The following is a 22241-nucleotide window of genomic DNA, read 5'->3' on the forward strand; positions in this document are numbered from 1 at the left end:
TTGGGGGCTTAGTGACGTGATGGCGTGATGCATATTTTGAGTCGTAAATGCTGAAGATTGGGTTGTGACCGTGTCTATTTTAGATAGCTGTGTCTATTGAGTCTTTCGGGTGCGGCTTTCTCCGGTGTATGGTTGAAAGATGATGCGTGTGGATAACTGATTTGCCTGGTGGGCAGGTACAAGTAAATCTTGATGCGAAGAATGTGGTGAAGTATTTCATGATTCTATTTCATGTAAGGTATCTATATACAAGTGGAAGCTTCCAGCTTCCGAACGCCAAAGACAATGAAGGTATCGTAAGGTATCATATACAAAAGGCAATTCGCTCAGCAGCGAACTGTTCACCACCAGTCACCCTGGTCGTGCATGGCGGCAGCGACCTTGCGGAAACCAGCGACGTTGGCACCACCGACGAGAGATGGGAACTCGCCCTCGGCAGGGGTGAAGTACTCCTTGGCGGTACCCAGGCAGTTCTCGAAGCAGTCCTTCATGATGCCCTTGAGCTTCTCGTCGACCTCCTCTGCGGTCCATGACAGACGCTGAGAGTTCTGGGCCATCTCGAGACCAGAGACGGCGACACCACCGGCGTTGGCAGCCTTTCCGGGGGCGTACCAGATAGCCTCGCCCTTCTTCTCGCGACGATGAGCCTCGAAGACCTCAATAGCCTCCTGTGTGCAGCCCATGTTGGAGCCCTCAGCGATGAACTTGGCACCAGACTCGATGAGAGCCTTGGCCTCGTCCTCGGAGACTTCGTTCTGGGTCGCTGAAGGGAGAGCAACGTCGACCTTCTTGACCTCCTTCCATGGGCGGGCACCCTCAATGTACTTGAAGCTGTGGTTCTCCAGAGCAGTAAGAGCCTTGCGCTCCAACTTGAGGGCGGCGATCTGGTTGATGATCTCAGGGGTGAAACCCTTGTCGTCTTCGGCGATCAAAGCGCCCTTGCTGTCGCTGAGGGAGATGACGGTTCCGCCGAGCTCGATGATCTTGAGCGCAGCGTACTGAGCGACGTTTCCGGATCCAGAGAGGGCGACGCGCTTGCCCTTGAACGACTCCTTTCCGCCTGAGGCGTAGTTGATCATGTGGTCAACGTAGTATACGAGACCGTAACCGGTGGCCTCGGGACGGATCAAGCTGCCTCCCCATGAGCCGCCCTTGCCAGTAAGGACACCCTCCCAGCGGTTGCGCTCTGCTCGGTATGCGCCGAAGAGGTAACCGATCTCGCGACCACCGACGCCGATATCACCCGCAGGTACGTCTGTGTCAGCACCTGTGATTTACGTAAGTGAAATGTTCCTAGTGGAGAACCAAGAAAGCAGCGCGAACGTCGCCGACGGGGCAGTGCCAGACAGACGGGAAGATAAGGCAAGATAGACCCGCCAGATCTCGTTGGTCTGCTGTCGGAAGAGCATGCGAACCGCTGAAGGTGCATGCCCCACTGAGGCTGAAGTGAAGGGACGCGCTAGGGTCAAGACATACCGATGTGCTTGTTGAGCTCCCTCATGAAGGCAACGCAGAACTTGCGGATCTCGTTATCAGACTTGCCCTTGGGGTCGAAGTCGCATCCTCCCTTACCACCGCCCATGTTGACTGTAATGCATTAGCTTGGTGTTTGTATGCGTTCGACTCGGGTATGACGTACGGCCGGTGAGCGCATTCTTGAAGATCTGCTCGAAACCCAAGAACTTGAGAATGGAAAGGTTGACGGTAGGGTGGAAGCGGAGACCGCCCTTGTAGGGACCGAGAGCAGAGTTGAATTGCACGCGGTATCCCTTCTGGACCTGGCACTCGCCCTTGTCGTTCTCCCAGACAACGCGGAACTGGATGATGCGCTCGGGGACGGAGACGACCTCGAGGGCCTTCTTGTATTCGGGGTTCTTGGAGAAAAGGGAGGAGGCCTCGAGGGTGGAGACGAGCTCTGTGAGGTGTTAGATGTGTTGCAGATGTGGAGGCGCAAACGTACCCTTCCTGGCTTGCTCAAACTCGGGCTCAGACATTGTGATGTTGTGTATCTTGGGGACTGAAAGAAGATGTGAGGTGATGGAAATTGACACAGTCGAAGAGTCACAAGTTGATGGAGAGAAGAGGCAGGAGAGAGTGTCTGGTATATATAATTGCAGTCGGCGCAAGCTAGATAGTTCGCTGGGCCTGCGGTGACGGTGCGGAACAAAGTCGCACTCGATTTTAGTACGTCAGAGGCCGGGAGATTGGGGTGCTGGACCCGTCTCAGTGGTCAATGGGGTCTACTGCACGCCATGTTGATGCAAACCATGGTGTGCACTTTTTCTACTGATAAGGATCTGGCCAATGGGCGGGCGAGGACAAGTATCGCGGGGTGGTTGCACGTGAAGTAGCGGGGGCTCCGGCCACTCGAGGCTCGTGGCGGGCGGTAATAGTCGAGAGTCAAACCATGGGAGGCGACGCGATTCCGACGTCGGCGGGCGCGCGAGGGAGTCTTGTTACGTTGAGCTTTCGCCTAGTAGCGTGTCGGGGTAAAGAGAACACGCAGGGAGAGTGGGAGAAGCCGGAATGTGGGCGTGAGCTTGGGCCACGCAGGATTGTCTTGGCGAAGCGGCCGCTGGCGACCTCCTGCTGCGGAGATGCCGGACATCCTCACCTTTGTATGCGACGTCAACCCACAAGCTTAAAACCTATACGATATAGACATAGCCTGTCTGCGACATTGCACTGCCTCAATCTCTACCATCGCGCCCTCCGTCATGCGCATATGCGCGCATTGCAGTCATTGAGCTGCAAGATCATGATTTGAGACTCGATGGCGGCGTCACAATATCGACATAGTCATGCATCGGAAATAGGCATAGATGAGCATGCTCCATTTCTACATTTGGTGGCATGTGAAAGAGATCGATTTCCCACCCTCCACGCGCTGACCCCCACGCCCGACATCTCTGCCTCCACACCGAGCACACTCACGGGCAATCGGTAGGGTCCCAATCTGGAGAAAAATTGCACGTCAGTAAAAGCAGCGGGATGAGAGTATTGACATGGCTGCGTATGCCAGGCACCCAAAGGAACTCACCGGTCACCAGGTATTCGTCCAACCCGTCCATTGTCTCCATGTCGCCATCCTCGATTACGAAGCCTCCAATCTCCGAGTTCTCGACGATTCGCTCCTTCTTCACACTCTTGGGTAGCGGCACGTAGCCGTGTTGCAGACTCCAGCGGACCAAGAGCTGGCCCGGAGTGCAAGAATACTTCTTGGACAGGGCCACAATCTTCGGATGCTTCATGCGCAAGGCTCGGACCAGCGGCGCGTATGCCTCTACGACAATGTTGTGCTGCTGGCAAAAGGAAGTAATGTCCTTTCGCCTAGTGTACAAAGTTAGCATAGTTGCGCATGCAATGCAATCCCTTCAGGGAACTCACGTATTGAACGGGTGAACTTCGATCTGGTTAACCGCTGGATGAATCCGGGGATTGGAGTCCAATAGCTCTTGCAACTAGCATATCGTCAGTGATTGACCTCGGCGACGTTGAATGTTCGGTGACGCTCATGACTATACTGAAGAGTCCAATGAGGGCGACTACAACGACTTTCCTATCCTGGGTGTATGTTCGCACTAGAGACTGAATACGGGCCTTCCCGAGACAACTAAAGCAAAAAGACGGGAACCAGGGTCTACTTACATGTTTGACACCATAATTGGAGACGCCTCCAATCTTGACTTCGCCGTCGTTGATTGCGTCTTCCACCGCTCTCCAGCTGTCGAGACGCGCCTGCTTGCCGCCATATGGGGAGTGCAACAGGAATAGATCAATGTAGCCAAGACCCGCCTCCTTGACAGATCTCTTGATGGCTTTGCGGACCGTTTCGTATGCGGAGTTGGACGCTAGCTTGGAAGTGTAGTGGATGTCTTCGCGCCTGAGCGACTCGGTATTTGCATCACTTGCGAGAAAGTCAGAGATGGCTTTGCCAGACTCCTTCTCGTTATGGTACATCTGAGCTGAATCGACTCTATGTACGCGTCATCCGTCAGCCGTGTGAAAGCTTGGTCTCGTGATGCTACTCACGCTCGATAGCCAGCCTGCCGTGGTAAGCATTGTGGTTACTGATCATCAGGAACGGCAAAAGCATACCTCGAGCGCCCACCTCACGGCTTGATAAGTCTCCTTCCCGGACGTCAGATAGACGCCGAGATGAATCGTTGGCATGGACAGGCCATTGGAAAGCTGCCACTGTCAGACACGGGCGGCGTCTAGTACGGTCTCGTCGACGCACCTTGGTCCGCGACGCCAATGAGAAGGAAGATTGTGCCATGTTCACTGCTAGGGGCTATGTTGTGCATACACGAAAGTAGATGTGCGATGCTGCGGGAGGCAAGCCACGATGGCAGCAGACTTAAATGGAGTTCCTCGGCGAACTGGTTACATCATGGCCCGTCACGACCGGGGTGTGAACTTTATTGTGGAGGCCTCATCGTGACGACTCTGTCACGACTCTGACATGTCAAGGCTGCGCAGCGTCCCTGGTCTGTTGCAGTTGGAGTAAGAATGCGTTGCACGCACAAAAGCAAAACGGGCCATATGCGCCCGCAGGCTATAGGCTTCACCAACCCGTGGACTGCATCGTGCGGACGGTGCCTGCCGATTGGGGCGCCTGCCCCCACCTCCCGAGGTCCTCAACCTCGGCACCGTGCGCCTAGCGACTAGCCCTCGCTGCAGCAGACCCGACCATCCAGTGCCCTGTCGTACAGTGTCTCGTTAGCACGTAGGACAGCCTCACCGAGGGCGTGCGGGCTTGGATGATCGGCGAAGAACTATTCTTCTTCGGCGGGATGCGCTCGTGAAGCTGGAGGGAACAGGCAGCGCATTGGTGGGCGCCCTGATATTGTGGCTCTCCGGACACACGAACATCCGTTTTACATGCCATGGCAGTGGATCCCCTACCGCGATTGACGAGATCTATCGCCCGGGCGTTTGGAGGCGCCTGTCACTCTAGTCATTCTAGCCAGACTCAAGCATGACAAAAACAACCCGGCGCGCTCAGAAGGGCTCAGTCGCAAAGCCGGCTCGATACGCCTGCATCTCGGCCGCTCCGTCGGTCTCTGCCACTGTCTTGGGTGACCAAACGGCCATCATCGCGCAGCAGCATGTACAAGGAACAGCAAAAAGGGGGGCAGCGGTCGGCTGAAGCGCACGCAAGCAGCCAACGGCAGCGCAGGTAGCGCAGTCTTGACGACACTTGGTTTACTACAGAGTTTTTGAATAGACCGCCTCGGGAGCCGTCGACCTGGCCGCCGACCCGCGAACTGCGCAGCCACCATCGCCGGCTCCACCAGGCCCTGTGTCGCCGCTCATTGGCCGGACGCGCTGAACTTACTGGTTAATGATCAAGGGAGCCGGAGTGGCTCGACTTGATCATCGCCAGGATTATTCCAAAATCGCAGCCATCTCACGGAGGCTTCAATAATTCCTCGCAAGGTTAGCAGGGCGGCGTCGACCGAAGCCACACCATATAAGCAACTTCTCAAGCCTCAGCATCCGTATACTCAACCTCCCCATGTATAAAGCATCTTATCGCGCCCGCTATCGATGCTACCAGAACACCAAGCAACAGACACTGCAGCAGCCTTGAACTAGCCGCCCACTCGGTCGTTTCGTCATTGATCCTGTTCCTCGTCTCATCCTGCCTAACCCTGAGACCCTGGCTCCCTTGGGCTGCTGTTAGCCAGACCCGACATTCTGCACCGGCACGTTTATTTGACAGTGGTTGCACCCAGCTCGGTAAGTTGCGAGCTGCGAGTACACAAACTGGTGTTCTCCTCCAGCCAACCAACCAGCTGTGCTGACTCTTGCCGTTCCTGCAGTAGCTTGCGCTGCCCTCATCATGACAAGTTTACCCGGCTTCACCACAAACTTCCCCGCGGGATACCCGACCTTTCAGACTCGCGGTGGAACTTTTGCGCGCGGCAGCACCTCCTCAGGAGGCTCGCCATCTGTCCCAACCGCCTCGTCTGAGCCGCACTTCGACATCTTCGACTGGCACCCTGCATACCAGAGCTGCCAACGCTATTTCCTCGACCATGCGCAGCACGACAACGGTGTGCAGGCAGTGTGCGCCCTCATCAACATCTGTCTGCCTTTCCAATGGACGCAAACTCCCCTCATGAACGCCTCAGGACCGCTGCCTCACTCGTCGGGCGCTGCTGCATACAACATGCCCTGGCCCCGCCAAGGTCCCGTCACCAATTCGCGAGGCCAGCCGGCGCCGGCATGGGTCTCCCTTGTGCCCTTCATTCGACGTCTTGTCATCACCGGAATGGACAGTCCAGGCATTATGCACGGCTTCTTTGGCGAGGACTGGAGGAAGGGAGTCGGCCCAATGCACGAGTGTGAGCGTCGCAACTACCTTTTTGCAGCCAAGAGTGTGGGTTGGGCAAAGGTCAAGTGCCAGTACGACATGTCACCGCACGAGTCAGTGCCTTTCCTGAAGCCATTGCAGGAGGTCCAGCTGGCCGAGATCGAGGGGGCCGAAAAGACGTGGAGTCAGTGGCTCGCCATGGAGGACTGGATGGTGGGCCCACGGGCACCGGATGCGGACGACCAGCTACAGGATGCCCGTCGCCGTCCATCTTGAAGCTTGGCGTGGAGTATGGCGTTGTCTAGTGCACGGTGGTCGTCAGCATCACGACCGTAATTTGCGTCGCACCAAGACGTGTGTGGATTTATTTGGGTTGGTGAGGGCTGGGGTTAGCGGTCAGTCTTCAGCGATCAGCACTGTGCGCCATCGCTGCGCAATGGTTGTACATGTCCCACGACATGGGCGAGAACGCTTCTATCATCCGGTAGTAATGTAACTATTTCAATACCATCAATGTTACGCATCAAACTTGACGATTTGTGCTCCCCGCACCATCATCTCTTTACCTTTGATTTTAGACACGAAATTCCGGCCATGGAGTATAATATGCAGAGCTTGGCGTGGTATTCCTTTTGCTGACCAGACGCGTTGGAAGGTTCGCGGGTTCTGTGCGCTGTCCGCATCTGTGCATCGTGCCTGCCAAGGAACATCGGCCACCTCAGCTAAGCACGACCACCTTTGTTCCTCGCCGGACCACATCCCATATTCTTTTTCTTGTCAACTACCAGCCCAACGTCCAGGGCGCATTTTTAAACTACATGGGCTATGGAGTCCATGGTCAAGGAATGGACGACTTTCTTGGACAGGTGCCTCGAGCGCCGCGTCCAACCTGACCTGTTCGCTGCAGCCGTCGCGCAGCTGCACGCGAAGTCTCCACTGCCTGGCCGGAAGCTTGCTGCCCTTGTACTTCGACCGCGCGTTGCAGGATCCAGCAATGTCGACCCGCGCTCCATCGTCTTCCTCGAGCAGCTGCTAGCGCTGAAGAAGGTCGATGCTTCTGATGTTCTAACGCTGACGTTCTTGTACTCCAAGGACCGGCTTCCGGTCAAGACAGGCGACGAGAAACCGACCAAGGAGCCGCAATGGGACAATCCACCAGAACTCGAGGAAATTGTCTTCCACCGCTTGCACAAGGCTTTTGCTGCCGAAGAACGGCCTATCAACAATACCGAAGGCTTGCGCACCCTTATTGTTGTAACAAGATGGATGCAGGCGATGGTCACTTCACATACCAGTGATACCATGATCCAGGCCATGGCTGGTATCCAACAACCACAACAACACTCTATCAATGTCCGGGAAGGGCTGGCAATGCTTGTGATTGGCATAATTGAAAACTCAAGAATTCTGCGCATACTGAATAATCCCAAGGGGAAAGGTAAGCGCACCTCTAATTGTTCTGATGTTTGTACAATGTTTTTGAACCGGTTTGCTCAAGACTCAAGAAGTACATTACTCACATGCATTAGATATACGCAAACATTTTATCCAGTCATTCTCTTCTTTTATCCCATTTCTCTCCAACAACTCGGGCGGATCGCATCAGTCGTTGCAACTAGCTGAAAGACTTGAGCTCTCGCAAAAACGACACGACTTTTATGAAAAGCTTCCCAACATGAACGGAGAGGGAAACAGGAGCGCCGGTCTCGAAGTCGCTGCGCTCCAGCTCGATGCCGTGATGGAGCTTCCACAGGTGAATACACGAGCCGGTCTCTACGTATTTTTGAACGCCTTGGTACGTCTTTCAGCTGACGATGTGGCACGTTGCTAACATTCCAAGCTTGTCGCGCGGCCTCTTACTGATGACTTCATCATTATCAATTATCTCCATTCGCGATACAAGGTAGGCCATAATCATTTAATCGCGAAGAAATGCTGACATCCGTCAGTTGGAAGCACAGAACATGGCCACGGACTTGATCACCGCCGCTTTCGATGTCCTGGCCAACGCCATGTATCGCAGTGAACCAACGCAAACAATGTTTCCCCTGAAATCGTTCCTGATCAACAAAGTACCCCTACTCCTCGTGCAAATCTCCGGGTCGATATTTCCGATGACACCAGAAATGTGTATCACACAAGCACTCAGTCACGTGGATCCCCATGCTTTCCCGTCTTTCTCGCAGGGGTTCGACGATATCATGGGAAGTAACAACTCTCTCTCTGATGTCAAGCAAGACTTCCTTAATGCCTGCGCGCTCCATGGGCTCATACCGGCTGGTGCTGTAGAGCGGTTGCTTGGCGAAGCCCCTATGCAAGGTCCTCCATCGAAGAGATACGAGAGGAAGGAGTTACTCAGCCAGTGCAAGTCGAACTTCGACAAAGTCAGCACATACATTGACGAGCTTGAGAGCTTGGATGGAAATGCCGGGGCGGTCGTCGCTGCTGTTACAGATGTAAGACATGACACAAAGAATTGCGAGAGGAACCTGCTGATGTGATGACAGTTCATAGCACATCTCTGCGAAACACAAACGACCATGTATTTGAAGCAACTGTGCTCGTTGATATTCAGAAAACCGCAGGCAATGGATGTCATGCTTCAATTCACTTCGCCGGCAAGCATCCTGCGGCCTCTATGCCAATTCCTCGATGAGTGGCACTACGACAGCGATCAAGGTTAGCTTCATTACATATTGCAAAGATTTGTGACTGACGAATGTAGGTGAATACCAACCGGTCTACGACGAGTTTGGCGCAATACTTGTCCTCGTTATGGCCTTCGTATATCGCTATGATCTTACACATCACGACATTGGCATCCGACATGATACATTTATCGCCAAGCTTATGAAACGCGGCCACCATAGCATGCTCCCCGACGAGTTGAGCGAAGAACAGGGTAAGCATCTCGGCAACTGGCTTAAAGGGCTCTATGATGCCGACAAGGAAGGGCTGAGCAATGAGGTGTTTGCATCCTGTCGGCCACAGGATTTCTATCTTATAGTTCCGACACTTTTCAGGCAGACTGTTGTGGCATGCTCGACAGGCGTACTGTCATTTGAGTCGGTCAAAGGTGGCTTGGAATGTAAGCTTACCCCCAATGTTCTTGTCCAATTAAACACCACTGACTTAATTTCAGATCTCGGAGAGACTTTCCTACTACCATCTTTGATTGAAGGTCTCACGTGGATGGCCTCCTACGCGCTTCTTCAAACACACAAGGACCTCGACTCAATGATACGCATTTTCAATGAAATCATACTGACGACTCCTTCTTCTGGCGATGCACAAGCTATGCACTCGACTATAATAGCGATGGTGGCTAGTCGCCTGGAGAAATGCTTCCGTACGCTACAGCGGCGCGAGCCAAATCGCACGACACTTGAGCCTTTCATCCAGGCAATCAAAGTGCATGCACACTACGAACGGTCCATATACGCTAGCTTGAAGGAGGTGGACCAGTGGACTAATGCGCCGAACAGCACTTTGAACACGTCTCTACGGCATACAATACAACAACTATGTCAATGGGCTTCGACTTCTTCGTTACAGCCAAACCCACCTGGCTATACACATCGCCAAATCTACGCATCGCTCAAGATGCTTGGTGCCACCAGGACGCTACGCGCAATCATAGATGAGGTAAAAGCGCAGACAGATGCAGGCAACGGAGCCGCTGCGCTCGACATTGGCGTGTCTATCATCTGCGCCCCAACCGTTGAAGACAGTCCGATCACGATAGACTGGATGGGAAGCTCGATACCAGCGCCGCCTCAACAACGGACCCGCATGAACCTCCGCGAGATGCTCAAGCAAGAGTTCGAGAGCGCAGCCAATCTGGTCGCAACAGATCCTCTGACTGCAGAGACGATAGTGCGTCTGCACCGCCGAGTAGAAGCGCACTTTGCCTCCCTCAGCGAAGCTGGACTCCAAGCACCACCCATCAACATACCGAGCGTCAACATCGGGGACATGCAATCGCAAACTATATCCGATGATCTGAACCGAGCTATCGACGACGCAGCAGCCGCGACGGTGGTAGACGACATTTCCAACATGGATAACAAAGCGCTGCAACGCAGTATGGACGAACTCACTGGTGCCGAAGGCTTGGACCTGTCCAACATCGGCATGGGCAATGGCGATGCAGGCGCAGGCGATATGAGCACAGACCTGGGCAGCTTGCCTGGTATGGATCTGGGTGACATGGGTAGTATGGGCATGGATATGGACATGGACATGAACATGGATATGGGTGGTGGCGGAGGAGATGACGACTGGGGTCTGGATTTCGATAACATGTAGAGTGTGTTTGAGGAGCACTCTTCATGGAGTCCGTACCTAGGCATGCAGACTATTCTTCTAAAGGCAATGCTTGGGATAAGCGCTTAGGATGGGTTGGAGCGGAATGGTTGGTTATGAGAGGTAATCTACTATCGCATCTTACGGCGTCCTGCAATCGAGTACAATACAAGCGGAGCAAACATCAGCCCGCTACATGCCATGTAAATGTATGTATGACTGTACCGAGGTAACCCTACTAACCCCAAACCGGCAAGAAGTACGATAGAACCGGGGGTGGGGGTGGTCCTACCTGCATAAACTCCGGAAGCCATTGCCCCACCATGTTTCCCGACGGTGACGACGGTGCCGACAGTCAGCTTGTAAACAACACACGAATGAACTCTCGGTACTCTATCCCAAGCATTCCCTGCTGAAAGCTTATCTCTTCTCTCCTACTCCAAATCTACAACAGGAACCACATCACTCGCATTCTACATCTCCACCAGGCCTACCCAACACACACACAGAGCAGGCAGCAAAGCAGCAAACATGCCGTACGACCTTAAAGGCAGGAATGTACTTATCACCGGTGGATCAGCGTATGTACATCGGATCTTCCTGAATGCCTTCCTCCATACATTTCACTCTATACCCGCTATGTCGTCTTCCAAATCTCAACGCTGACTAACGCCCCCAATTCAGCGGTCTCGGCGAACTCCTCAGCACGACGTTTGCGAGTGAAGGCGCCAATGTGGCGATTAACTACTTCAACCGGATTGAGCCCGCGCAGAAGGTGCAGAAGGCTTGTCAAGAGCATGGGGTTAAGGCTGTTGTTATCAAATCGGTGAGTTGTGGTGGGTTTGGTAATTGAGAGTTTGGAAGAAGAGATGCTAATACGTGCGACAGGATATGACATCCACGGATGAGGCGAGGAGAGCAATTAGGGAGACGATTGAACATTTGGGAGGGTTAGACGTTATCATCGCGAACGCAGGCTGGACGCGCTTCTCCGAGTGGAAAGACCTCGACTCCATGAGCGATGAAGAGTGGGATAAGTGCTGGAATGCGAATGTCAAAGTGCCCAAGGCATTGTTGTCTGAGGCAAGGAGCACGTTTGATGCGAATCCAGATGGTGGGCTGATGATTACTACGGGCAGTATCGCGGTACGTTCTCAATTTCCTTTATCTTGACACAACTACGGACTATGGGTTTGTAATTGAGTACTGATCCCGAATCACAGGGTGTCAGCCAAGGCGGCTCCAGCATGCCCTACGCCGTCACCAAAGCAGCCCAACTCCAACTCGTCAAATGCCTTGCCGCCACCGTCGGGCCCAAGATACGCGTCAATACCGTTCTCCCAGGCTTACTGTTGACCGAATGGGTAAGGATGCAGAAGCCATCCAGACGTGCCATGCTGACAGTCACGCAGGGCCTCAAGTATAGCAAAGAGAAGATCGAGCAGCTCACGAATGCTGCAGCGCTGAAGCATGTAACTTTCATGGATGACTGTGCTTCGGCGTATGTCATGTTGGCGAAGAATACTAGTATGACTGGTATGCGCATTCAGGTTGACGCTGGACTCAACATCCAGGGCGCGTAAGGATGCTATGGAAGTGTCCACTATCAAGGATTTCCTTCGGTCTAGCAATGAAATTAATAATTTCATGGCCTGTAAACATGTCACTCACTGCCTCGGTGACGATTGGTCGCGGAAAAGCAAGACCTCGGCCGTGGGTGTTGGGTAACCCCACGGCGCTAATTCAAGCTGCAGGGCACCTCACGTCAATTCCCCGCGCCCGAACCTCCGCATCTCCGCAGAGCTTCTGGAAATCAACACCATGACTCCCCAAACTTCATAGCCCGAAACACGCCATGTCTTCTTCTTTGAGTACCGTTTCCAGAGCAGCCCCGCGTCTTCCGCGCCGGTGTATGCGATGCGGCGAGCGGAGCGCCAACTGCCAGCCTGCACGGCGGCGCTGGATGAGCAGCGTGCGAGACGCGCCCGCTACGAGACCCAAGACTGCCATCTTCTTCCCTGGTACTTCTTTCTAGCTTCCACATATTTCAGCATGTTAGTATACTAAGCAATACCAGGTCAAGGCGTACAACGCGTGAGAATGTGCACACCGTGGCTGCAAGCCTTCCCCCAGACCGCGAAACCCATCCTCGAGGAGATTGACGAGACCCTTCAACTCCCCCTTACCAAGACAATCGAGTCCGGCACGAATGCCGAACTCACACGAACCGAGAACGCGCAACCGGCCATTATGGCAACCTCGATCCTGATACTGCGGATACTGGAGAAGGAGTTTGGCTTCAAGACCAGCGAGCGCGTCGACATCACACTGGGCCACTCGCTCGGCGAATTCGCAGCCCTAGTAGCAGGCGGCTACCTCACCTTCCACGACGCCCTAAAAATGGTCCGCCGACGAGCCGAAGTAATGAGCAAATGCAGCCAAGAAGCCGTCGCAGAAGAAGGCGGCGAGTTCGGCATGGTGGCCCTCGTCTGCGAATCCGAAGAGCACATGCAATCCCTCATCAACGGCATCCACGAGTTCCTCGCCCTAGGCTCCAAAGCCGATTCCCACGACCACCTCCCCGCCGTCCAGCAAGTCGCCATCGCAAACCTCAATTCGAAGAACCAGATTGTTCTGAGTGGCAGTATAACACGCATCAGCACGCTCCTGACCAACCTCCGCCAATTCGGCGGCCACGACCCCCGCCATGTACGACTTAAATCTGACGCACCTTTCCACAGCCTCCTCATGAAACCTGCGGCCGAAACAATGAAACGCATCCTGCATAAGCCCACGGAAGACGGCCGCGATATTATAACGTGGCCGGGCATCATGCCCTGCATCTCAAATGTGTCCGGCAAGCCCTTCCAGGATAAAGAGCAGTTGAAAGACTTGCTAGCAAGGAGTTGTGTGGAGACGGTGCAGTGGTGGAAGAGCGTCAAATACCTGCATGAGCAAGAGAAGATTATGCGGTATGTGGGTATTGGACCCGGGAAAGTGGGCAGGAATCTTGTGGGCAAGGAGGTTGGCATGAAGGGGGCTGTTAAGGGGGGTGGGGTTTGGGGGATTACGAGTCCGAAGGAGATGGAGGAGGTGGTTAGGGCGTTGGATGATACGGAGGATGTGGATGGGATTGAGGTGGAGTGATTGAAGTCGGAGTCAGTTTACGAGGATACCATGATGATGGAGGGATATGGAGACTTCCCTTTGTCATCGCCTTCGCCGTCATCTTGTCGGAGGCTTCAGACATCGCTTGTGTCGGTGAACTTGCGGGAGTTGTCGATGGCGGATCGTCTATGGGTCATTATACGGGTCAACGTAGTGCGGTTGGACGACGAGTTCTGAAGGTGGGGTGATCGAAGTTAAGGTTGCTCTACACACGAGTTCACGAGGATGGAAGGGTGAGGGTGTCGATTCTTGTTATCAAAAGCGCACAGATATACCCCAGCGTAGCGGCTTTAGTATTATTGGAGAGTGTTGATCAAGGTGCGTTCCTCATTCGGCCTGATTTGCCAAGTCAGGCCTTGCTCAGTATGTCCTACCATCGCTCCTTCCTTCGCTAATCACTCACATTCTAGACATTCTTTCCACCCACAACACTGCAACCTCCTTCCACACGCACGAGCACGCACAATGTTGACATTGCAGGAACAGCCAAGCCTATATTCTAGAAATCTAGACAGCGGGGTTAGACGCGACAAGGGAAAAAGGCACGTATTACTTTTGCATACTTTATGCGATCACAAAGCCATCGCAATCACACCGTATACCATAGTACGATCTCGATGACCGGCCCGAACCGAGACCTGACCCCAATTTGAGTCAGAGGCGCACTCTATTCGCGTTGATCTCTTCCGCAAGATCAGTCAACCCACGTCGACGAACTTCCCGGTTACGGATGTTCATACAATTGCTATAGCTCATCGGAGCCACGCAATATCAATTACAGAAGCAATGCCCAGAATCCTCGATCACACGATGGTGAAAGCGATGGTCAAGAGGTGTTTTAGCTAATCGGGCCGCTCAGCATTGCCGATTGACGCATGGTGTCAGATCTGGAGATCCTGGTCGCGTTCATCAACACCTTCTCTGCAACCTCAGAGCTTAGCGCGACGCTAGTTGGTGTGCTTAGGACTGTATCAGCTCCGGTATCAGCCCGACTGTCTCTCTAGTTGAAAGCCGAAGCGCCCCAAACATATCACCCCACCGTTCTTCCTCAAAATGTTACCCGACAACATCTACAACAGCTATCTCGAATACAAAAAGGACACCAACACATACATCACTTGGCTTTGTAGCACTGCGACAAGCTGCGGCTACACGCCGCCTTACAAATCATCTTAGGGAGCCACGACATCCCAGCCAAAGTCCCGGAAGAAGAAGCCGGAAGAGCGGGAAGTTAGCGTCAACGGACTCATCGCATGTGCGGAGGCAATCGCCAAGAAACCGCCAAAGCAATTCGTCGTCCCATTTTACGCCGCTCAGTGTGCAGCACGGGCTATCAAACTACGAAAAAAGTCGACGCAGTGGCATGGCAGTCAGATAGATGGATTGGAGGAGTTTGAAAGGGTAGCTCATGCTGAGGATGATGAGAGTCATGCCGTTTTCACATCGACCTTGTAGCACACGCTAAACATTCTACGACCGTTCATACGAAAGCCGCAGTTCGCCGATGAAGAGAAGGATAAAGTCTCGCGCCATGGTTCCATCAATGGAATTACCAATCGCTTCAGTAAGCTTGAAATCGAGGAGTTGGCCGATCAAGAAGTTGACAACGCTGCTGTTGCGATTGCGGAGAAACCCCCCGCAACACCACGGATAACGTATGTAGTTGATAACAGCGAACACGAGCGCTGGGTGGCCATGTGCTGCCTTCTGATGGATTACAACTGCGTTAAGGAGTTTATCCGCTCGAACTGGCACGAATACCTCCTAGGCAGGACTGTTGACCTTATCACAACGATGGCGACGACGCAGGCCGCCTTTCAATTGCTCCGGACCGCTGTGCACCATCTGACGACTCAGTTCCCAGAGTTGAGCTCGATGGAGGCATTTTCTCTGAACTTGATTCGCCGATGCAATGGCGTTGTTCGCTCTGCTTCTAGTAAAGTCGAGTTGGACACCAGCGTATCATGCATTCAGATCCCCACGAGCTTGGCGCAATTCAGCTGCTTAAAGACCTACTCCCTTATTTGGCGCGTCTTGGACGGTTACGTCGTTGATGATTGCTTTAATCGATACATACTGATGGAAGAAATGGTCGAGGATGGGTTTCTCGCGAACGCATCTTGGCCCGCCCTAGAGTCACTTCACAATGCATTGGAAGATATTGCAAGTATGCAGGAAGCCAAGATCCGGCAGGACCCGCCCGCTATGGATAACTTCACCCAACTTTGGCGAGATTACTTTCAGGCCCTATATGGCGACGATCTTGATAAGAACGACTTTACTCGGAAGATGAACGAGAAGCGCCCTGATCTTAGTGTGGAGATAGTTCTCTGTACAGATATCTACCTAGATGTACAAAATCTTATACCCGCCACCGATCCAAACCTCATACCGGACGATTACAAAAGAAACTGGTCAAGCAAGAACTCCCGCGAAAGCTCGGATCAAAGCGATCACGGTGACATAATGAACAGGTTGAGGCAATCTCCGTTTACTTCGAAGCATATTCGTCAAGGACTCAATTCCTTCCTTCGAAACGAATCAGAAACAACGACGGTTGTCAGGGATTGGCTCGTGGGAGATAGGTTCTGGAATCGGCGTGCCTTGGTCAAGAGGATATTAACGAGGAAGGGGCCAACGAAGGAGGAAGGGGCCAACGATGGAAAGGTGATCAATGGTGTCTCCACTTGGGACTGGCCCCGTTACAACCCGTTCCTTGCTGGCATGATAGCTTTTGTTACCGCTCAAGCCGTCCATGAGTTCAACATGGTATTTCAAAATTACGCTGGCTATCCGGTAGCATACGCGCACTTCTACAACTATCTGCGACAAGCCCATAGTGTGTCTTTCTTGACACCTCGCACACCTGTACTGGACCAAGAGTGGCCGGATATGGAAGCTTTCCTCAAAATCATGGGGGACAGGAGTATATTTGGTGGTGATCGCCCAGCAAATCTACAACAATGTTTCCAACGTACACTATTATCACACGGTATCCCTCTTTCAGCATTTTCCCGAGGAAACCATCGCAAAGATTCACTTCCTATCTCAAAACCCAAGCTCAAAGCCCTCAGCACGCCCATCATTGACGTGCTCTTCGAAGACGGTATAAATCGCCGCGGTTTTCTAAACATCGCTCAAAAGAAAATCCAAGACGTTATTCGACGCGAGGCGGATCGTCATGTCAATGACAACCACGAAGACGGCGCTGACCTCAAATTACGCGACCTAATCGGATTTTTGATAGCATTTCGTCGCACCATTCAGTACGAAATACCCAAACTGCATTTTGCGCATAACCTGGTCTTTATGCAGACGTGGAACATCAACTTGAGGATACACGAAGCGCTGAAAGATGACCTGGAAAGGCAGCACGACGCCCTTTTCCTAGACACTCTAACCTGGAAAAATGACCCCTCTATTCCGTTGAACATCATGCTTTACGAGAAACTCTATCAAGAGCAAACCACCGGCAACGAAATGTCAACGACGAAAGTGTACTCAGATCCTGTATACAAAGCCGCCAGCATTATAAGAGACGAAATAGAAAACGGTCTCAACAGAGTCACGCCATGCACGAAACGCATGGAGATTCTAGCAAGGTGCGCAACCACACTCACACTACATGTCATTCATCTCGCTAACAAACTCCCCCAGCCAACTCAAGTTCACCAACCCCCTCTGCAAAGCCCAACAAGACTTCCACGCCAAAGAATGGTCAGTATGGATGGGTGTCGACAATAACCTCGTACGAGGCTCCATCAAAAAGGTTGTCTTCCAAGAAGGCGCAACGTGGCTGCACCTCCCACTCTCATTCCGCGAGTTCCACGCCTGTCCCCCTGCCGCGGACACACTTCCAGGTCTGCCAGATGCCGGCCCGGACAGTCAAAATGGCTCTGTAGCCAAATTTACAACCAGAATAAGGGATAACCGTGCCGATGGAGAGTTTAGATGGGTGGTCAGCACTTTGTACCAGGCTATGCATCCTGCAGGTGCGCATGTGCCTCGGGAGACAAGGGCTGAGAGGATACGAGAAGGGCTTGCTGGGCTGGGCAAGCTTGCAGAGGATCACCATGTGTCGGAGGAGCATCATAGGAAGATGGTTTCGCTTGTTGAGAAATGTCTTGAAGACTTGATGCGTGAGGGGCAGGTGGGTGAGGACAAGACGGACAAGATAATCGAGGCAGCGCCGTAGACAGTGTAAATTCCATGTGCTTCATTTGCTCAATGTATTTCATCGTCTTTCTTATTGACCCCCAAGCGCTATCTCTAACCTGACCTTCTACCTATTCAAACTCAACAACTCCTCAACATACCTCCTCGCATCAATCCCAATCCCCTCCGCCAACCCCTTGGGTCCCCACCCAGCGGCACTCCCACCCATCCTCTCATTCCGCGACGTACTCCCACCCCCCATACCAAGCCCACTCCACATGCCACTCGCAAAGCTACTCGAGCTCTTCGCACTATGCGCCGTCGTATCCCTCGCCCTCCTCACCAGAAACGCTTCACGCAGCTCGTTGGAATTGAACTGGCCGGAGCCGTGCCCCGAACCGGCGTTCTCGTTGGAAGCATTGTTCTGCACGGTGTCTTCGTTGCTGACTTGAGAGGGGGGCAGACGCATCCAGACGACCCACCAGCCGCGGGATGTTTTGCATGTGCGTTCTATTTCAGAGAGGTTGCGGCGTGTACCCGCTACCGTGGCGAGGATCTGGGAGTGTACATTCAGGGCTTCGATTCTGCTCCAGCCGAGGGAGCTCGTGCTGTTGCTGCCGAGGCCCTCGGCGAGGAGGGTACCCGGATCGGGGATGTTGGGGAGGCTGGAATGCACGGTGTAGGTGCGGGGGTCGTAAACGAGGTCGTAGATGGTTTGTGTGTTGGGGCCGGAGGAGGGGCCTGAGCCGCCGGTTGAGGCTTCGGTTGTGTAGTGGTTTGAGACGGCGTGGAGGCGGGCGGCGACGAGGCTGGGGGATGTGCTCTTGTCGAGGGAGCGGTGGAGGGGCGAGAAGAAGTTGTGGATGTCGCGGTAGAAGGATGCGACGCCGAGGGAGTGGGTGCGGTGTTCGAAGAGGAAGGTGTAGACGAAGGGACGGTGCTGCGGTGGGTGTTAGTACGGGGATGGATCTGTTGATGGTGCAGGGACTTACCACGTAGACAACAGGTCGTAACCGTGATAGCTTGTTCTCGGTTGCCGGCTCCACCTTCATGTCTCTCTCGTACTGCGGAGTCGAGTCTGAATCGCCGTCTTCTGTTTTCAGTGAAGCTTCTCGCCTGTCGACCTTCACGTGTATAGTCCGTAGCGGGATACGAATATTCCAATCGCCCTCCCCGTTCTCGTCATCGATGTCTAAGTCCTGTAGATCGCCTTTGAGTCCTACAAGGAAATACCCATCGTTCTCTAGACGTATCTGCTGCTTCATCTTCTCCTCTGCTGGGTCCACATCCGGAGTCGGATCTACGTAACGCATTGCTGCTGGTGAAGGTGTCCGTTCACGTGCCGGTGGTGGCGGTGCCGGCGTTGGAGCAGTAGATTCCGAAGATTCGGCACTCTTTTTTCCACCCCATGCTGTCCCATAGCCAAGTGTCATGTACTTCATCCAGGTCTCGGTGTCACCCAGAGACGCTAGCATTGGCTTGGACTCAGGTGCAGGAGAGTCAGCTTGGGATTTGTTGTTTTGGACGGCGGCGGATGCTTTGTCCAAAGAGCTCTCAGCTGCTTTGACGATAGGCGGAGGGATACCCGGTGGCAGGGAGCCGTTGCTCGACGGAGGGAAACGAGGCCTTTCTTGTTGTATTGGAGGCGACGGCTCTTCTGGTTCGGGTTCGGGCTTTAGATTTCTCCTTCGCCGTTTCCTGCGATCCGATGTTGGGTTATCTCGTACGCCGTAAGCATACTCGCCGTGGGCGTAGATAGACTCTACCCAGTGAGACAAGTCTCGTAATGACTTCCTGCTCACAGCTCCCAGACCCGAAAAGACAACGCCATCTGCGGCATGGACGTTCTTTCCGACTCCTATCCAGGGTTCCAGCTCTGACACTTCGAGTGTCTTCGGGTCTGTGGATGTCTTGGCTTGTTGTAGAGGTGATGCTTCTCCAAAACGAGACACCATGACATCGACGAGACCTGATGTTCTGCGTGCGAAGTCTTCAAGTACGTCTCGCTCGCTGCTTCCCCACTCCTCCTCACCAACGCCCATACCCAGCTCGCCACCTGCTGCCAGCTTCATGCCACCATATATGTCCACCGCAGGGCTTCCATGTAGCAGCACGTCCCAGCTGCTCGCAAATCGCGACCAGTACTTGTCGAGTATACTGCAGAACTTGGCACGGCCGTGTTTAGAGAACATGTTCTCGAGTGTTGAGCCATGATGCAGCAGGAAGACGGACTGGGCGCGTACGAGTTGCTGAATCAGGAGCGCAGGTGGGCTGACTTCGCGTGACGAGTATTCGATTATGGGCTCGGTGGTATCGGTGCTCGAGTCGGTTCGTGTGAGGCCGCCGGTCGGTGGGAGTTGGGTGAGATCAATGGACTATGGTGGTGTTAGTCGTAGTGTTTCTGAGCACGTGGGCATACATACTGCCAATATCCACCACCCATTCTCCAGTTCACGCAGAACAATGCGCGACTTTTGTGTTTCCACAGAGTCAACTGCTTCGCCATTGGAGAAACTCCTAGTCCTAGTCAGCCAAATACACGAAAGTGCTCGCCTGCATGCGTCCTACTTCGCGAAGCCTACCATGCCCTGAGCTAGCCCGACCTGGCGGAGCTTCTCATTCTCCTGCTCGTGCAACTCTTCCTCCCTCTCTGTGTCGCCATCCTTCAGCTTGGAGCGCGTCTTGGCGGCCTTGGAGTAGTAGAAGACAATCTGCTGGTGGAAAGTCTCATCTGATGTTCCGAACGAAGGATTGTATATGGCTAGAAAGGAGAGCTGCGCCGGGACGACCTTGGGAACCGCCGTGGAAGACATGTGTGCATTCTGCGAAGTGCCTGGTCGCGCGGCGCTTCTGGTGGATTTGGGTGATGGATGACTACGTCACGCGTGCGGCGGAGACGCGGAGGAGAAGACAGCCTGCGAACGTGCCAACGCGCATCCCTAACAACGAGCGGTCGTCGTGGCCTATTTGTATTCCATAGTCAGGCACTGCAGTCCATCGCGATGCGGCGGCCGGGCGGCAGGGATCCCTCCGATTGTCGTGGTCGAGATGCCCCACGGGATCACGATCGCAACGTCCAGACCCTGCGGCGCGGCTTTTGTCGCCGAGCTTCCTCACCTCTGAACCATGATCTGGAGGCTGCGCAGCCCCGTCCGCTCCTTGATCGCCACTCCTCCCTGCCGATGCAGCTCTACCTCTGCTCCCGCTCGGACGTCGGAGCCACTGCGGATTCTCTTTTGTGGCTCTGACGCCTTCAGCATCGCGTCACTGCGCGCCGTAGCAGACGCGAAGCGGCATGTGCCCGGCCTCATTGAGAGCATTGATGTCATCCATCGCCCACCGAAGCCCACCGGACGGGGACTGAAGACGTTGAGAGAGGGTAGGAACGTCTTTTGACTATAACAAAACATCAATTGACACGTCACAGTGCCCATTAAGCAGGTAGCCACCGAAGAGCTCAACCTGCCCACCCATGTGATCGATACCTTCACCGGCTGGACTCCACCCACCCCCATACATGTCGTCATCGCCGTATCCTTCGGCCTCCTCGTCCCACCGCGAATCCTCAACTATGCGCAATACGGCGGTCTCAACGTGCATCCCTCGCTGCTCCCCGATCTGCGTGGCCCAGCACCCGTCTCACATGCCATACTGAAGCGGCGGCAGTACACCGGTGTCTCTGTGCAAACACTGCATCCAAGGCATTTCGACCAGGGTACTATCCTTGCCCAAACCCCCATGCCTGGCTACGAGATTGCCATTCCTTCCGAACCGAGTCCTGAGACGGCTCAGATATTGGAGCAACGGCTTGCCGCGGCTGGAGCAGAAATGCTCGTAGATGTCTTGAAGGAACGGAGATTTGTGTCTCCGAATGAGGATGTTGGATGGTATGCCCACTCCGACGGTCCTATCGACCACGCACCGAAAATTACCAAGCAAGATCGCTTTGTCGACTTTCGAAAAGACTCCCTGGCAGACGTCATAGCTAAACACAACGCACTTGGCGACTTGTGGTGTCTACTACCCACCGGTGATCGTCTGATAATTCACGACATCATACCTCATAATGCGGACGAGTCCCAACTCTCCACGATGGAACCTGGCCTCTTCGTAGATTCGCAGACCAGAAACGTGCTCATGTTCAAAGGAGCATGCGGCGACGCCGGACACGTCCTACAAAGTACATTGCAAGGGCACAAGAAAGGACAGGGAAACGCAAAGTTACTGTCGCTGTTCGGTCCTTCAGCGAATACAATTGTAGGAACTGATGCGCTTACGAGCACCTTATACA

The 22241-nt window shown here is 53.8% G+C and overlaps 9 protein-coding genes across 9 annotated transcripts; 6 read left to right on the forward strand and 3 right to left on the reverse strand.

Annotated features, from left to right (window-relative positions):
* Positions 1-341: 341 nt before the first annotated feature.
* On the reverse strand, positions 342-1994 carry J4E90_001576 (uncharacterized protein; the record flags this gene model as incomplete). Its single annotated transcript, XM_051431163.1, has 4 exons — positions 342-1267; positions 1477-1587; positions 1640-1915; positions 1961-1994. The coding sequence occupies 4 exons, from the start codon at positions 1992-1994 to the stop codon at positions 342-344; spliced, it is 1347 nt and encodes a 448-aa protein (XP_051294297.1).
* A 936-nt stretch (positions 1995-2930) lies between these two features.
* On the reverse strand, positions 2931-3960 carry J4E90_001577 (uncharacterized protein; the record flags this gene model as incomplete). Its single annotated transcript, XM_051431164.1, has 4 exons — positions 2931-2956; positions 3041-3330; positions 3388-3461; positions 3649-3960. 4 exons carry the CDS (start codon positions 3958-3960, stop codon positions 2931-2933), a joined length of 702 nt encoding a protein of 233 aa, XP_051294298.1.
* A 1888-nt stretch (positions 3961-5848) lies between these two features.
* J4E90_001578 (uncharacterized protein) lies at positions 5849-6598 on the forward strand (the record flags this gene model as incomplete). Its single annotated transcript, XM_051431165.1, has 1 exon — positions 5849-6598. One exon carries the CDS (start codon positions 5849-5851, stop codon positions 6596-6598), a length of 750 nt encoding a protein of 249 aa, XP_051294299.1.
* Positions 6599-7147: 549 nt separating this feature from the next.
* On the forward strand, positions 7148-10630 carry NUT1 (mediator complex subunit; the record flags this gene model as incomplete). The annotated part of the gene is made up of 7 exons (XM_051431166.1): positions 7148-7760; positions 7852-8117; positions 8163-8225; positions 8272-8778; positions 8830-9001; positions 9048-9410; positions 9465-10630. 7 exons carry the CDS (start codon positions 7148-7150, stop codon positions 10628-10630), a joined length of 3150 nt encoding a protein of 1049 aa, XP_051294300.1.
* A 528-nt stretch (positions 10631-11158) lies between these two features.
* Positions 11159-12210, forward strand: J4E90_001580 (uncharacterized protein; the record flags this gene model as incomplete). The annotated part of the gene is made up of 4 exons (XM_051431167.1): positions 11159-11208; positions 11312-11453; positions 11516-11773; positions 11851-12210. The coding sequence occupies 4 exons, from the start codon at positions 11159-11161 to the stop codon at positions 12208-12210; spliced, it is 810 nt and encodes a 269-aa protein (XP_051294301.1).
* A 517-nt stretch (positions 12211-12727) lies between these two features.
* Positions 12728-13774, forward strand: J4E90_001581 (uncharacterized protein; the record flags this gene model as incomplete). Its single annotated transcript, XM_051431168.1, has 1 exon — positions 12728-13774. The coding sequence occupies one exon, from the start codon at positions 12728-12730 to the stop codon at positions 13772-13774; it is 1047 nt and encodes a 348-aa protein (XP_051294302.1).
* A 2109-nt stretch (positions 13775-15883) lies between these two features.
* On the forward strand, positions 15884-17990 carry J4E90_001582 (uncharacterized protein; the record flags this gene model as incomplete). The annotated part of the gene is made up of 2 exons (XM_051431169.1): positions 15884-17397; positions 17453-17990. 2 exons carry the CDS (start codon positions 15884-15886, stop codon positions 17988-17990), a joined length of 2052 nt encoding a protein of 683 aa, XP_051294303.1.
* An 87-nt stretch (positions 17991-18077) lies between these two features.
* On the reverse strand, positions 18078-20763 carry J4E90_001583 (uncharacterized protein; the record flags this gene model as incomplete). The annotated part of the gene is made up of 4 exons (XM_051431170.1): positions 18078-18890; positions 18943-20325; positions 20374-20467; positions 20519-20763. 4 exons carry the CDS (start codon positions 20761-20763, stop codon positions 18078-18080), a joined length of 2535 nt encoding a protein of 844 aa, XP_051294304.1.
* Positions 20764-21076: 313 nt separating this feature from the next.
* On the forward strand, positions 21077-22218 carry J4E90_001584 (uncharacterized protein; the record flags this gene model as incomplete). Its single annotated transcript, XM_051431171.1, has 3 exons — positions 21077-21329; positions 21378-22182; positions 22212-22218. The coding sequence occupies 3 exons, from the start codon at positions 21077-21079 to the stop codon at positions 22216-22218; spliced, it is 1065 nt and encodes a 354-aa protein (XP_051294305.1).
* Positions 22219-22241: the final 23 nt, after the last annotated feature.

The sequence above is a fragment of the Alternaria incomplexa genome, assembly GCF_024043165.1.
Source record: "Alternaria incomplexa strain BMP 0042 chromosome Unknown scaffold_2, whole genome shotgun sequence".
Lineage (NCBI taxonomy): Eukaryota > Fungi > Ascomycota > Dothideomycetes > Pleosporales > Pleosporaceae > Alternaria > Alternaria incomplexa.